Raw genomic sequence first — 17,099 nt, 5'->3', positions numbered from 1 at the left:
ATGTCTACATGCAAAGTGGGTGCTATTACCTTTTTCTGTGCCTTTTGAAAATGTAATAAAATGCATAAACTGTGTACTTTCTATGTATTTGTTTTTCCTATAGATGTGATGCTTTTCACAGCTCCATAATTAAAATTACTTTACTTCCTGTGCCATTTAATGGCTGTGGCAGGTTACAACAGCATAACCCTGCACTGAGAGATGGGACTATTCTTATTTCCTTTTCTACTCAGCAACCCCTGGCACTTATGTTCTGAGAACGTTCATGCTCTGAGAATAAATTCAGGTCCACATACCATGGAGTTAATATGCAGTCTGTATCATCAATATACATTTATCTTTCTTTTCAATAGATTTTCAGAAGGCCTTTCCCTAAAAGGTACTTTTGCACTCAAAAGGGATCACTGGTTATTGAAATCTGTGCAGCATTTCATTTCCAAGTTCAGGCTGGCCACTTGACCACTCTTGATGGTGATGCTTAACACCTCTGCCCTGGTTTTTGGGTTGTGGTAGAGGCACAAGATTTAAAAACTCTCTTTACAAACTTTTGTCCAGGCAAAGCTCTCAGGTCCAGGGTAACCTCTTTGTTTCTAACTTACAGCAGACCTATGTTTTGCATAGAGTTACAGAAAACACAGGAATGGAGGAGATAGTGCTACAACGAGGGCCAGTTCCCATCACCCTTCATGCCCTCAAGCAGTCATTTACAGTCCTGTCTTCTTTTTTTTTTTTCCCCTGGCCTTGTGCTACAAAGCAGAAATGGGGTCAGGGGAGCAACTTTGATTTTGTGAGAGCAGAAAACTGAGGCTGTTTTCTCAGGGTGCAAAGGAACCTTTCCAGCTGACAAACAGGGTGATAACACAAGTTAATATGTTGGCACCGAGACCTTTCTGACACTGGAAATAAAGGTGATAATTTCAGTCACTGTGAAAAGTTCATGTGGATACCTTCATCACGTGGGACGTATTACAGAGTAACCTCTCGCTGCAGACAGTAGCTCTGCCTACCTTGGCTGTGACATAAAGCTCCCAATTAGCACTTAAGGAAAGAGACTTTACAGGCTGCACACTCACCTCGGCTCAGCCCATCTGGTCCCCGAAGGATTCGGCATTCTTCTATCTGGCCGAACGGAGAAAACATCACCCTGATATCATTCTCATTACACTTCTTCGAAACCATTCCTATGAACAATTTTCTGTCTTCCACAGCTAGAAGATAAAAATAATGAATGAGCAAAGGCCATTTCATCTTTTTGCTGTGATCAATGCTTCATTACCACATCAAACCAAGCTCCAGTCATGTGAGTCTGGCTCTGTAACTGAAGACAAGTCCTAAGGCAAACACTTTATACTTACAACCTCCCTTCCCCCTTCCTTCCCCACCCCAAATATCTCATTTTTCTCTCTCTCTCCCTCTCTTTTTTCTAGTGGTGCCTGCTGTTTATACAACATATTAATTGGCTGTCTTAGTCACTCTGCATACACCTCCCCTTCATGGCTTCTAAAAGGAAAGTATTCTCTGTTAGAGACACTTTTAAAGGTATCTTTGCATAGATTCTAATTGAGATAAATTCCCTCATCCCCCTCATGTGTGAAAGAAATCATGATGGGGTGAGGGTGAAGAAGGGATTGTGCACGTAATGATACAAGCTAATGAAAAATATTCCTGAGAAATGTTTTGAGAGCAGCTTCTATCTGAGCTTTCAATTTCAGCCAACTTAATGCACGGCACTGGAAAGGCAGATGTGCAATGACTGCTCTGGAAAAAGAATGCATTACATTTTTCTGCTGTATTTTTTTCCAGTGCCACAGCCCTCTGCCCTTCAGGAGGACACAAGACATATTTCAGGACATCGCCTGAACACCCTTTGATGCGTAATGATGCTGAGTTTGCAAAAAAAACATGAAAAATGTTCTTTACCTGAATTACTGGTAGAATATTTTCTGCCTGCACTGTCACCAACACCAGCACAAGCTGGACTGCTGCAGCAGGATGCACACAGTCCTATTAATCAAACCCAAATTTACAGGTCTAAAGCTGGGGACTCTTGTCAAAAATGAAAGAGGTCATCAAAACTTAATTCACTCTGGAAAAACTTAAAAATGTTAACGCAGCCACCCATCTATATTAAACCAAAAATCTAAGTGCTTATTATACAGTACATACACCAGTGCTTTCTTCTTCTCTGGAAATGGCATGTAAATCCAATTCCCTGTTAATGAGCAGACTGCCAGGGTTTGTGGGGAAGCAAAGAGGGAAGGAAAGCTTTACTCCAGAGAGTCTGCAGTGCACTTACTTATTTCTATTATTGTGCAAATTATTTTTCTAATGAAGTATTTTCATTTCTGGGCTTACAAAAAAAAAAAAAAAAAAAAGGAATTCTCTCTTGCTCTCTAACTCTGTCTCCTGTATTAGTATGAGTTTGTCATATGGAAAAAATTGCAGCTGAGGAAGAAGGAACTGTGTCCATTTTTCCCTAGGATTTTATTTCTGTTGTACTTCAACATTTTCAGTGCATTTAATAATTTCAAGAATAACAGGAAGAGGTTCATGTTTATTGATTACAAGAAGCGTTTGAAGTAATTTTCTCCTTAAATCGCTGACTTTAAAAAGTATTTGTAGCTTTTATATAAGCAAGCACCAAACCCATGCATTTTTCAGAACCCAAAACAGAGACCAGCCCCTGCAATCCCAGCTTCTCACTCTACAAGCTTGCAAGAAAATTGGTGTGAATTTAACACCCAGGGGAAGATGTTTTCTGCAGTAGAGATTCCTCAAGACTGAACATTTTCATTCACACTTTATATTGAGGTTCCACACGCAGGTGAACCCTCCAGAAAGGGTTAAGACATGATGAATGCATGGCATGAGCCAGTTATATGCAGATCAGGAGCTGAATATGTGTGATTGCAAATAAGACCGGGAAGGTGGGAGATATATATATATATATATATATATATATATATATATATGTCTTATTATGAAGCTTTACATCTGATTCATAATATATAGCTGACCTTGATGCTACTAAATATTATTTTAAGGGTGGGAAAGCTGAATTGCCTTGCACACAGCTACAAGAGGAGTGCAGGCAGCCACTTCTGCTGGTGGCAGGATGCCTGTAACCTGGCTGCAGACAATTCCTATATTGCTTTGAGCAATCTCTTTGAGGAAGTTCCCTGGCAGCCTGTCCCCTCAACAACAGCCACAGACTATGGCCATAGTGCAGGGAAGGTTTTGAGACAAGGGACCCAGCTGGGCTGCCAGGCTTGGATTTCTCCACAGCACAGACTGAGGTCAGGCTGGGTGAAGCCTTGGTGCCAAGCACATTTCCAAGCATTGCCTTCTGCTCTGTGTTATGAACCTCTTATTTTGTGTCTCTGTGTCAGCTCGTACCAAGCAGTTTAAATTTGATCTTAGGCTTGAAATAGAGTGTGCAGCTCTACCTTAAGAGTGGCTAGGCTCCAACTCTCTTTTAAAAATATCTGCTGGCTAAGTTGGACAAATGCCCGCCACATCATCCCAAAGAAGGTCCCTTGGGTCCTGCTTCGGTGCCAGGACAAAGCCTCAAACCAAAGAGATTCACGGGGAGACTCAAAAGAAATGAGATGTGAACAGAAGGCTTTGTTTTAATTTTCCAAAGAGTAGCAGGCGACAAACTCCCCATTGGCCTCCTTCGGTTTTGGTAGTAAACCTATAAATATGCCATTTAACTAACATGATTTGCAGGTTTGCAGCTTGAGGGTGATTTTATAGTAAATTAAACATCCAGCTCCTGTGTACTGTACATCTTAAAAATGCAGATTTCATGAAGAATGCTCCGAGTACAGAAAACATATTGATATGATGACGTGCTCTGCATTCAGTGCCATTAGTCAGTGCTGATCAGTGTTGAAGCTTAAGAAAATTGCTATTCTTCTTCTGGCTAGAGGCCCAGCATAAAAAAACATTTAAAGTGACAATTGTCAAGATCAAAATGACATGTTTTCACTCCATCTGATAGAACATCTGATATTATTAGGCTGAAAGAGTTTTTCCCACACAGAGAAAGGAGTACTTTTCCACCTCGATAAGACTGATTTTCAGGAGTTATTTCTGCATTTTCAGTCAGCCAAAATGCAGAAATGCATATTCTTTCTTTCTAAAATGAATTCTTACCAGCCACACAGGCAAGGTTTGAGAATCAGACAACAGAGTGCAAGAAGTGTGGGTCAAATGTTTTTAGAGGTGAGCAAACTTCCCTCTGGATCTGCCAAGCCTGTGGATTTTCCTGTGTGTTTTGGATTTCTCCCGTGGACTGTTAAATGAGGATTAAACACACATGACCCAGCAAAGCACTGAGGCTGGGATAGGTGCTTCTGCTTAGGGAAAGGATGGCAGCCTAAACCCATCTGGCCTAACTTCAGTGACCTACAGGTTTGGTCTCAGCTCAACTGGTTGTTGGCAATGCCAAGAGATCAGCTCCTTCAAAGAGTGACAGGTCTCACCTCTCCCAGCAAGGTGTCAAGGTGCATGACAAGGCATTTCTCCCTTTGTCATGGGAGTCTCTCCCCTGCTACTGAGAGTAGATTACAGATTTTTTTACATTGACTGAGTAGATTGACAGAGGCTGTTACCTTCCAGCCAACTCCCAGATCTTGGGGATGATGTCAACATCTAGATGTCCTGAGCTCCAGCTGCAGGGACATCAGGAATGAATGAGCTCTGAGGGGCTGGACAAAGCCTGGGAGCTGCCAGTGCTCTGGGCAATGAGAGCAGGCAAAGAAAAAGGCTGGGGGAAGGAAAGCAGTGTGCAAGGGCCAGCACATGTACACATATATCAGAAGCATTACACTGCTGCTTGATAACTCTCTCTCTCTCACCCTTGGGGTAGGTTTCAACAATTCAAAATCCAGAAAAATCAAAACTTTTTTAGCATGGGTTTGACATCATTATTTCTGAACCTCGCTCATGGGCTTAGTTGAAATTTCTGACTATTTTACACCACTCTGGGGGAATGAAGGAGATACAACTGTCTGGAAGCAGCAGGTAGGATGGGGTGGCTGAGTGCCCCTCCTTGATGGAGCAGAAGCAGCCAGAAGGTCACAGTAAACAAGGCCTGAATTTCTATTTATAGGAAGTAAAGTGTGAAACCACACAGTTTCTTGATTAACACATTATGGGGTTCACCTTTAATTCATCCCAACACATTACAAATGCAGGTTGGCTGTGCTGCCAGGGCAGTTCGAGTGACACATCCAGTGCTAAGCCTGCTGGATTTGGGCTGGGGTTTGCCAGAATGCGGGAGCACTGCATGAAGAGGTACAGACACCTGTTTTAAAATGAGTAGAGTTGCTCTTTTAACCCCATCAAAGCTAGCACTGCCATCACTAGCACACGTGCCTGGGCATTGTGTTTGAACCCAGAACTCTGCCTTAGCCATCAAAGGTTATCTGAGATGAAATCTGTCTCTGCCGGGAGGGGAACTTTTCAAACTGAGCCTCCTGTCTTCTGACAGCACCACATCCAGCTTGCAGAATAACATCCTGAAGGGTCTAATTTTTTAGCTTTACTCAATTTGCTTCAGTAATGAGCATTTCTTGCAGGCTGTATTAGATTGCTTGTGCTAACCCAGGAGGATAAAGGAGTAGAGATTATTTTCTGAATGCTACCGAAGAATTAAATCCTGTAATAATTGTGGGAAATCTCCCTGAAGATTCAACATAACTTTTATTTTCACTCTTCTAAACACCCAAAATTTTGAAATATCAAAATTATAACCCTTTATTGTACATTTTTGAGGAGTCCAGTCAGATAAAGAGTGCATTTTCTCCCCAGAAAATGCCTTTTGAGCAACTAGATAAATAGTTGCTTATGTATAAATGGTGTGGGAGTTTTGGGGTTTTTTGGTTTGGTTTTGGTTTTTTATTCCCATATAGAAGGGAAAAGGTGAAATCAGACTTCTTATCCCTAGCTGTAAGCCTGTGAAAACCCCTTGCATACAATCTGTCAAAGTCACACCTGAATCCGGAGCTGCCTGCATTAATTATCAACTTTTCTATGTGTTAGTGCTAACATATGGCATCTAATTACTACCTCCAATTCAGCAAAGTTGTGACACTTAGAATTTAAAAATTATTTTTAAAAATTTTCCACTAATGAAATCAATAAAAATAAATCATAAGATTACCCATATATCCTCCTCCCTACTTTATTTTTTTAAATAGAGAATTTTGTCATTTTCCTTGAAGCAGTGATGCTTTGATCCATTTAAGAGCATACTGTCTGCAGGATATGTGCCTGAAGGTATTGACTGTGTTCAAATCCAGATCCAAGACATTTAAGCATTTGCAATTTGTAGGATGTTAATGGCCACAGACAACTTAGAGTCAAGCAGGTGTTTGTAAATTTTTCAGCATTAGACTGGAGGAACCCCCTTTGTTTGAAAAAGGGAAAATGTCCTTAAAAGGATAAATACTGTGAGTGATGAATCCAATAATGGTCGAGCCTTCAGAGTTGAAAACATGCTTTTTTGGCAGAAAATCCTTAACCAAAACTTTCTAGACAGGTTAAAACAACCTGCACAAAGGTGATCGGACCAGGACACACTACAAAATTCATCATCTGCAAATCTTCAAGAGATGTTATGGTTTTCAACAGTAAGAAGCTTTTCAGAATCCCCCCTGGGTAGACAAATTAATTAAATCTGAGGGCAAGTCTTGCCCCATCAACTCCAGGTGCTAAAAGCTTGGTGGAAGAGATCAAGATTTGCTTTATCTGCATCAACAGACTCAGACAAATTGTAGGCAGGGAATGAACCATGGGAACAGGTTGCCCAGAGAGCTGTGGATGCCCCAGCCTGGGAGGTGTTCACGGCCAGGCTGGATGGGGCTCTGAGCAGCTGGGTCCAGATGTGCTGGAGGTGTCCCTTCCATACCCATCTCCCAGTTTCCATGAGGTGAGCTGGGCCTCTGGTGTCAAGGGACAGATTCCTCAGGTGACACAGACATCTAAGGGCCGGAACAGTGGCGGAAAAGGAGGAGCATTTCATCCTGGGAGTCTCTGGCTTGGATGCTCATTCAAAGCCTTTTCACAAGAGACTCAGTATATAGGGGGGGCATTTAATCACACAGCAAATACTGTTTTTTGAAAACCTTTCTAAATTGAATGAGAGGACCTCTCCTTCCTCCCTATGGAACTTGAACAGGTCTGTCAATCTTTCACAAACATGTACAAGCTCAGAAGAATTGTGGAGTGTTCAACTTGTCCTACATATTTTTCCACAAGAAATTTTTGACCAAGAAAATTTCTTTAACCTCTTTGCAAACTGAGAAACATCACTTTACCCATAAAATCCACTGGGATCCTCCCATGACTCAGAAATCAAAGAGACTCGAGTATTCCTCAAAAGCTCAACCACCACAGATCATGAAAACCAAGATGCCTTGGATGTCTTTTTTCTTTTCCCCTTTGAACTTACCAATCTGGTTGAAGAGGTACAGTTTACAGTTTGCTGTTGGCATGGATAATATACCTCCTCAGATGGATAGCCTGGAGCATATGGGAAACATGTGCCAAACAAACCTCCACATCCCCCACGCTGTTGTTTTTTCTCTTTCTTGATCTCCAAGCTGCTGGCAAACTGTCACCCACTCCATGAACCCCATGCCTACACCCTGCCTTGCTGAGGAGCTGTACCATTATTACCATCATCGTGGTATTAGTTTGCCTTCTGTTTCCCCAGTTGATTAAAAAAAAAATAGTTCAGCATCCCTTGAACATGCCTATCAAAAGTTCCCACACCCTTCAGGAACCTAAATTTAAAAAGGCGTTTAATTTGACAGTTGGAACCCCTGAACTGACAATTTGTTTTTTCCCCAAAAATGCAAAGAAAGGCAAGAAAAAGAAAGGTGAAAAACTCAGTCCCTTGTGATTTTTTATGCTTGGAATAGATGCCAGAAAATAAGAGAGTATTCCCACAGCGCAGACAGGAGTTTCATGCAGATAACCCTAGAGTAACAGCAGCAGCCAGGAGCCAAGCTACCCTGCTTTCCAAGCAGGCACTACTTGCAGAGAAGGACAGAATTTTCACAATTCCCCACAGTGTTTTTCCAATATGTTCAATCTCCTTTAGAAAGAAACACTTCAGGCAATGAACAAGTAACTCACTGGGAGTCAATTTTGGCCCATTGCCTCTTATTTTTCTAATTTGCCAAGGAAATTGAGGTGAAATTTGTCTTTGAAAGAAGAACCCATGGAGGCCATACTTAGTTCAGAGGGTTCAGGCCAGCGTTCCTGTGGCTAAGGGATAATTTTGCCCACTGCTAGCAGTAAATACTAGGGACTGGAATCTGGATTCCAACAGCAATGTTCTCCTTGACAACAGTGGGGCCTGAAAAGTTCAGTCCTTCTGCTCATCCAGGTGCCTTGGCCTCTATTCTGAGCACTCAAAGACAGCAAGAAATCACTGCTAAAAATCTTTGGGAAAATGTTCTTCATCCAAAGGGTGGCTGGGCACTGGAACAGCCTCCCCAGAGCAGTGGTCACAGCACCAGACTGACAGAGGTGAAAGAGCATTTTGACAATGCTCTTAAAGCACATGGTGGGATTTTTGGGATTGTGCTGTGCAGGGCCAGGAATTGGACTTTGAGAATCCTCATGGATGTATATCTATCCTTTCCAACTCAGAATATTAAATGATACCAGCCTGAGAGAAAGAACATCCCCTCCTGTACAAATGGGTGACAGCTCATATTTCCTGTGCTCATGGCCACTTTTGTTTGGAAAGTTGTCATAATGGGAAACCTAGCATAATGTGAAGTTTTAATTTCCTTCCAAACTTCATAATCCTTGGAGAAGCCTGAAAAAGGGATGCACTACAATTAGCAAAAAAAGAAGCCTTAAAAAAGCCTTGCGGAGAGATTTAGAGCCCAATCATAATTTACATTTGCAGGTATGTAGATCTCTAAGTGCACGGCTTCTGCCCTGATTACTAATTAATGAGGTGCAAAGATGCCTGTTGGAGGAACCAGCTCTGATTATGTGGGCCTTAAGGGAAAATGAAGCTCTTGCAATCTAAGAAGGCAGATGATATCTTTAACATATATTTTAGAAAATTACAGGAACAAATCAAGGGGCAAAATATACACGTATATATTTTTAAAGAATCACACGCTGCCAAGTTGCACTACCATTCGATTATCTTATTTCCCTGAATATATAAACCTGGCATGTTTAATAGATTTACCTTGCCATCTATTTTGCATGTCATATACATCCACTCAGGCAGTACCCTAGTATTCCAAATGGATATTACTGTCTTTATGGCATTCATTTTTCAATTGTTTTGAGGAATAAGTATACAGAGAGCTCCAAAGTGGGCTTCCCAGCTCATAATGAAGCATATGATTAAAACCTAAATTTGGCTCAGATTCAGAATGGCATCATTCTGTAAAAAGGTACTTTCGGCAAATGTTTAAGGCTGATCATGCACTTACATAATTTGTTAACATAGGTATGCCTTTTTGTTTCTTTTATTTTAAATTTTCAGCATCAACATATTATCTCCATCTTATCAATCTCAGGTGCTCCCACAATATCTCACTGTTAGGAGAACCCAAGGGAAGAATGTATGCAGTGAGGTAGGTCATGACATACAGCAGGTACAAGGAAGACCCTTTTTTGAGGACATTTCCTTCCTTCTTTAAAGCAGAAGATAAAAGGGAGTTCAGAGCAGCTCAACACCTTCCCAGCATGTCAGGTGTAGGGAAACTGCCTATTATTTTCACCACAAAAGGAGCAAAGCAAAAACTGTCACAATGTTGAGCTTACTTTAGTTTAGAGAAAGACACAATTAAGTAAAAATAAATTGAACACATACCATTTGACTTTTCACTATCTGCAGGTTTCATCTGAATAGGATGATGCATCTAAAGACAAAAATGAAAGAGAGTAAGGCAGGTTGGATAGTCATAAAAAATCAAGAGTGATTTTTTAATGAAGGGCTAAAAAGAGACACAATTTAATATTAAACATGTTGAAATTATATAAATTCAGAATAACACTGTATTATAGGCTTATAAGAAAAAATAAAATGGTAAAGGAGTATTTTATAATGAGGAAGTTTAAAAAAAAAAGATCATTGGGCCCACAGGACTCATATAAATCTTTAATTTGCTGTATCTAGTTCCAGAAGACCTCTAAAGTTACAGCTCTCATTAGTTTATGGCATGCTTGGTTTCTGTTTTACCAACTTTTTTTTTCCTTGAGCTCAACCACTGCCAAAACCAAGATGTAATTTTCAAGTAATTTAAGTACTAGCAAGCATTTCAAATGTACTCAGAGGAGTTGAGTTTGACGAATGAACTTTGCTTGTAATTAAAAAAAAAGTGCTCATTCTTTTAGGACTGAAGAAGGAGAGATCTTGATTCCTAAAATAGCTTCCTATAATTGTTTAGTATCTCATATTTTTGTTTTAGAATCCATTACACATTCATTCATAAAGCTTCCACCACAACACATAACAATTCTGGCTTCCATAAAAATTCCAAATCCTTTTTCCTTTTCATCCTCTTCCTCCATTCATGTCCCTCTTACTGCAAAGTAAACCAGCTCCCGTCTGCAGCGTTCCGTGCTGAACATCCCACCTTGGCACACTCGGGCTGGTGTGTCCTCAGCTTTCTCTACTAAATGATACTGCTCCCACACTGAATTGCTGATAGCTCCAATAAAAGTTCTATAAATGGTGGTTTTTGTTCTTTCAGGAATAATAACACCACAGCAGTTGAGCTCCCTCATGATCAGAGTTTTCCACAGGACATTGGTGACAGCCAGCCCTGTGGCCACTGTGGTGTGTTCAGGGAAATTTTATTACAGCTTCTCAAAGGCCTCCAGAACTGACCTCACATTGAGATTCAATGTGGGAGATGTTTAAGCTTGCAAAAAAAGCTCCCCATTTTTATTTTCTTTCTTGGACTCTGCATTGTTACTGGGATTTGACTGCACAAACCTTCGGCAGCAGCAGGGCCACTGCCTTTTCTCTCCTCGGCAATTCCTTACCAATTCACGTGAACAGGTGAAAAAATGTATGCTTTTTCTACTTTTGTATCATTTTTCAGTGCAGCACAGTTGTGCATTGCCTGAAAATGTCAGAGGCAATTCCATTTTCCTAATAAAAGATTGTTATGACAAACTCTGGGAAACAAAAACAGCTGAGCAGGAGAGAACATCCATGTCCTCATATCAAATATGCTTTCAAAGCTGCACAGAAACCCACATCTGCATTGCTTTTGGTGAAGTAACTTTAAGCACCAGGGAAAAAGTTGCTGGATTCTTCAGAAAATATAAAATATTGCTGTGAATGTTTCTGTTAGATTTATTCAAAGTCCAGAAAGCTCCCTGGCCTTGCAAATCAATGTATTCCCTGTGCTGTTTTGCACAACTCCCCAGCGTGTCCTAGGGAAAGGCAAAGCCACAAGGTAGATGTAGTTGTCAGGATGCATAAATTTTCTTCAGTTTTAACAACTCTGCTCTCTTTAAATCATTTGTTTCCTAAATGGACTTTATTAGCCCAGCACTTGCCTGCTACCACTCTTATTAGATCAGTTTTATAGAAAAAAGGGAACTTCTATTGTTCTCTGTATTCTTTAGTGGTTAAGGTTTTCCCTGACATCAAAAATACACTGGGCACTGCAGGAGACTTAAAAAATGTGGGAATGTGAGGCAGCATGTCCACTCAGCAAGCAGAAACAGAAAGAAGCAAAAAGGTGTAACTTGCTCCACAGGGCTGTTGCAGGTTACTGAGGTCTCTGAGGAGCAATGGAGTGATGAGAAAACAGAGGAAAGAAAGGCAAGTATTGAAAATTCAGGAATATGCAGGATATGAGAGAAAAACCCAGCCCAATTTCAGGCCTTTTGTAGACAGAGAATCAATCAATTGCTCTTTACAGATGCATTTATGTGCCCCTAAGAGGAGATATTTTGAATAAAGGCTACTCTAACAACATTAAAAACTTCTCACTTTTCAAACTGCTCAAACCAGAGAAGCCAACTTTAGACCAAATTCACATGAAGAAGTTATTTTTGCAGCCTATGGTCACAACACAAAGATCAGTGTTACCTGACAAGCACATTTAGTGCATATCCAAAGTCATCCTCTTCAGTCACACATCACTACCCTAAGTTCATTAACTCAGTAATCTGGTATATTAACAAACCAAGAGGCAAGATTTAACATGATGCTTCAAATAGGTTTTGACTCAATTTCAAAAGTTCCTGCTAAAAACTCATGGTCCTCTTCACACCATCAGGCTGAATTTGGGAGCGATGCCATTGTGCTTAAAATTGTATCGGTGCAAAACTAATAAAAGATCCAGCTCAGGCCTGGAGAGTTTAAACTGCAGAACACCCCAGGAAAAAATGGATGTAATACACAAACCTGGCTTCAGCGAAGAGGAAAGTGGAAAAATACCTTACTGACAGTTTCCTAACATGAGAGGGCTCATGTTGAAGCTTGTTTAACCCTGACCATCACCAATTGATACGTTAACAACCTTTAACACTAGATTCAATAAAACATGCCATTTATAACCTGAAATGGGTTTTACAGAGTCACTGGTTCGCATCTCATTATTAAACTCATTGCTGACCTCTAGAGACAACTGCCGTGACAATACATATTATCAGCTCCCTACCCATAAAATATTTAAAGGTAGGTGTAAAAAAGAAAAGAAAAGAAAAGAATGACTCTCAAGGAAGTGTGTAGTGAATAAGAAAATTAAAGGGGCAGAGACAAAAGTTAAATAGGTACTATCCTTTCACTCTACAATGAGCAGAAGACAAAATAATCTGTACATTTTGTATCTCCCTTGTATAACTGCAGGCTATAAAATAATAAAATAGCTGTGCTTTCCCAGGCCCTCCAAAAGATTACAGATGATATAAAACTGTTTCAAATTAGATGCCACTCACTAGAATCATGTCATCTACTGAAATGAAGGATTTCCCGTCTTATCAGGAAGCTGTTATTGTAACTATACATCACTTACGGATCTCAAGGTAAGTGATTTCTCAGTATGTCATGTTGTCACACAGAACAACAGGAAACCTTTTCTTGGAGAAAGCTTTCTTTATGAAAATACAGTATTTATGAATGCACACTTACAATTAATAAAGAGGCAAGAACAAGAAAAATAACCTTAGCAAGTAATTTATTACTTTGAACATTATCCTGTGCTCAGCACACACAGTAAAAGAGAACAACACAGCTCTCAGGCAAGTTCTCTCTGAGCACGAGCAGCTTCCCCTGGCAAGCTCTGCGCATAGGGATATCAAACCCAGGCTGGAGTATGGGCTGTGAGGAGCAACCTCTCCTCATCAATATTGCAGAGAGTTCTACTGAACTCACTTGTGCAGCAAGCAGGGCATGACCTGCCCTTCATACAGGTGCTCTGTGTCCATCCCAAAACACACCGTGCCACTGTTTAACAGCTGACAGCAGGCAAATGCCTGTTGCCCAAGGTTGCCACTGCCTTGTGGCAGTGCTGGCAGCAAAGTGGGGGCTTCACTGCTGCTTGTGCTGTCACAGAGGCCACCCAAACCCCGGGGCCAGGATCATCACTGCCTCTTCTTGGGCACATCCCAAGCAGGGGTGCTGAGGCAGTCCACGGGAATCAAAAAAGGCAAAGAAACAGTTTCAAACATGCAACCCTGAAAATCCCCCTGAAATTAATGAGAATCTGGCTGCTGGCTATGTCCAGGGCAGCAGCAGGACCACGCCAAGGCCTAGAATTACAGTTGAACAGTTACATCTTTTTTGCCCCCTCTTTTTCCTGTGTACATCTTGCTGTATGTAAACATAACATCATTAGAGAAAAAAAAACAGAGCAAAGCAACCCAATGCATCTCAAAGGCACGCCACCTCTCCAGCTTTAGAGCCTCAAAGTCATCTTTTCAACAAAAATAGCAGTACCTATTTACATTCTTGTCAAAGCCATGTGACATCTGCATGGGAGAAAACAAGCCGGCTAAGAGTCTATTTCTGGCAAAAATATTGCAAGGAAATTAGATTAACCTGGGTGGAATTCTATCTGGGAATTTGGAGTCTGTCGTGGTGATTAAGTCATCATTTCTGTCAGATTACTCTAATCGGCTGTCAAATACGATTCCACAACCCCATCTGTAACTTGGCATCCTCGTTATTCAGTCGATGTTACCTTCTGTATACAAAACAAACACCAAACAAGGAGGTGTGTGCAGTCTAGCATTTAGCAGAGTCATTAGCTGTGATTACCATTGTGTCATTGCACGTTGCACAAGGCGATCAGCTCCTGGTTTGTTTTGTTTAGTCAGGGGATGCCTCAAATCAGGTGTAATCTTAAGCCTGAGGTGTCAGGGGTGAATGGGTAAGAACTGTCTCCAGGCATGGACGAGCATGGGGTTGGCACTCTCCAAGTCACCACTGCATCAACAGCAACTGCTTAAATCACATTTCAGAGTTGTCGATATATTTGCTGGAAAGGCTTTTGGACACCTGCTTTCCATCAATTTTCTGAAGAGAAATGGGCATTCAGATATTCTGGGTAGGCTAAAGACTTCCTGCAAGCAGCAATTTCTGCGAGTGAAGCAAGGTTTGGAGGAGGAGGCAGTTGGCACTGGAAATGGTCTGTATTGGCTGCTTTAAGATGTTACACATCAGTATGTTAGTCTTACAGAGGACTTTGGTGATTAAAAGCAGGAGATGCCTTTCAGTGAAGATGAAGGAGCTGATGGGCTCATTTTGCTGCAGCTGTGTTGAGTCTGTGAAATTTGGATACCCTCAGCATCTCTGAAATTCTGGCCACCTAGACTGAATTTTTTTTTTAATGGTCCATTGCAAAAGCACCTTCATACATGATTACTACATCTGTTAGCAGGTTTTGTTGTCCATTCCTGCCACTGTGGATGCACATGCCTTGCTCCTGTAATTTCTCATGCCTTGAGGAAGGAAAACCTCTTGGCAAGAAAGGACTCTGAATGCACATCAGACCTGCCCATACCTTCACCCAGCTCAGTATGGCAGTCAAAGACCACCTCCTGAAAGTCCTCTGAAGTTAAGCAGAATGTGACTTTTCACCATCAGAGTTGAGGGATTGTGTGTGGAGAATGCTATCTATGACTCCTCACTCCTTACCACTCCTGTATTCATCTTTCTTCAATCCTTTAAAGCCACCAGCAGACTTCTAGAGCTGTTAGCCCTGTTAGACCTGTCTCCTTCCTCCCTTCCCTGTCATCTGCCCTGGCTAGAAGTTTCTAGCCATGACCCAAGTCAGTTTGTCCCTTACCTGTCACCCTCACAGACCACATCACAGAGAAACACCATACAAAATGGAGCTAAACCTCCTCCCAAACAAAGGGTAAATTTGAAGGACTTGGGTTACTTGGGTAACAATCAAACCAAACAAAAAGCAATAGGATTAAATGATGACAGCTTGCGGGTATCTTGTCATTTCTAGCACTTTGGGACTTGCTTCTTGCTAGCATTAATCACTGTTGAAGCCAAAGGAGACTTCTTTCATATTTTCTACATCTCAGAACTGTAAAATGTCAAGAGAGAATGTGGGAGAGAGAAGAAGAGATATTAGACCTTAATTAAACCCTAATTTTCTTTTTGCGTGAAGGATTATAAATTCTGAGACTTTGAGAATCAATAGGAAAACCAAAGAGGAAGGAAATATTAAAAGGAGCAGCAAAGACAGGCTAAGGGCTCAGAAGAAAAGCACCTTAAGAGGTACCAGCATGGAAACCAGTGGGAAAAAATTATATTCTTTGCCTAACTCTGGTCTGGAAATTAATTCAAAGCTTTCTCCAAGCTTCTGATCCAATTAGTGAGTGCAGTTTAATTAGACCACTAGTCCAAGGGAAAAACAAGACCAACCAGGTTTCTGAGAACCTCCACTGAGTCTGGAAGTCTGGAGGGAATGTATTGACCTACCAGAAGATTGGGGGAAGAAGAGAAAATACTCCATAAGTACCAGAGAATCAAATGATCTTCAATGTCTTTAGAGACCATTGTTTTTCTGGACTATTATGTGCAGATACCTCTATACCCCCTGCCCCACCCCTCATTTTACCTTTTAGCTCCCCAGTTTTTCCATAGGATCTTTCAGAGGAGCTCTTGAACGCTCATTTCTCACATCATTTCTTTGCCAGCTGGGTTTGCTTTTTTAAACCCTTGTGACTCACAAGTAATATGAGTTTCCCAGAAGTGAAGGAGGTGTATTTTCCTATTGAAAAGAACTGTTTAGAATGACTCCTCTAGGGTCAAACTAACTTGAATTACGCAGTCAATATCTGGCTAGTGCTTCAGGAACTTCTCTGGGAACTGGGGATAATCTCTAAGGCCAAATAAATACTAGTGAATAAAAGAGGCATAGGACTGCTCTCTGGATCTTAAAATAAGTGGTGTGGCACAGCTTGCATTTGCATAGTTATACTCCTCCTTCCACTTGAAACAGGATATCCTTGTCCATACTGTCCAGTGGGAACAATGTATAGCCCATGTTATTCCCCCAAAATGTACCACACACCAGGGGCAGGGAAGTGCTAACCGGCACCATGCTGGCTTTGGCACAGCTTTGGATTCCCAGTATTGGTTGAAGTCATTCACCTTTGCTTATTCATGGATAAAAGGAGGAAAAAAATGTGCATTTATCACTTAGATTCTCACAAATAAATGTAAAGCAGTTGCTGTAACTGCCTGAGAGATGGCACAGCGAGAAGATTGTTTGCTGTCATCCTTTCATAAATCCCAATTTAAGGGATTTAAGCTGTGTTAGGAATTCATACAATTTTAGTAATATAAGAATGTGATCGGTTTCTTGGCCTCCTAGATTACTGTCAGACATATATACATGCTTTTTTGGAGAGAGAGAGAGGGAGAGGGAGGGAAGGAAGGAGGAAGAGAGAGAAGCAAGAGAAAATGAATATTGCTGGTGGGTGCCAAATATAGTTCATGCAGTAATGCATAACATCATTATTTTCTATTTAGAGCACAGAAACAAGCATATAGCTTGCTTAAAAAAAGTTGTTTTACCGGAGAACACTAAAACCACTGAAATTCAATGGCTTTTGGAAGCTTTCCA

At 41.1% G+C, this 17,099-nt stretch overlaps 1 protein-coding gene across 14 annotated transcripts in view; it reads right to left on the bottom strand.

The window, feature by feature from the left end:
• Positions 1 to 17,099, bottom strand: part of CELF2 (CUGBP Elav-like family member 2) — a 543,235-nt gene that overhangs the window by 65,369 nt on the left and 460,767 nt on the right. For 13 of the 14 annotated variants that reach the window (XM_038154615.1, XM_038154614.1, XM_038154616.1 and 10 more), the window contains 2 exons: positions 9,860 to 9,908; positions 1,074 to 1,208 (listed from right to left, as the gene is read on the bottom strand). In XM_038154615.1, the coding sequence (XP_038010543.1) occupies positions 1,074 to 1,208; positions 9,860 to 9,908 (184 nt within the window). Of the gene's footprint in view, positions 1 to 1,073; positions 1,209 to 9,859; positions 9,909 to 17,099 lie in introns of those variants that run through there. The other variant, XM_038154620.1, reaches the window with a different exon arrangement.

This window comes from Motacilla alba, chromosome 1A (genome assembly GCF_015832195.1).
Source record: "Motacilla alba alba isolate MOTALB_02 chromosome 1A, Motacilla_alba_V1.0_pri, whole genome shotgun sequence".
NCBI classification, from domain to species: Eukaryota; Metazoa; Chordata; class Aves; order Passeriformes; family Motacillidae; genus Motacilla; species Motacilla alba.
This window is presented reverse-complemented; position numbering and strand designations above follow the sequence as displayed.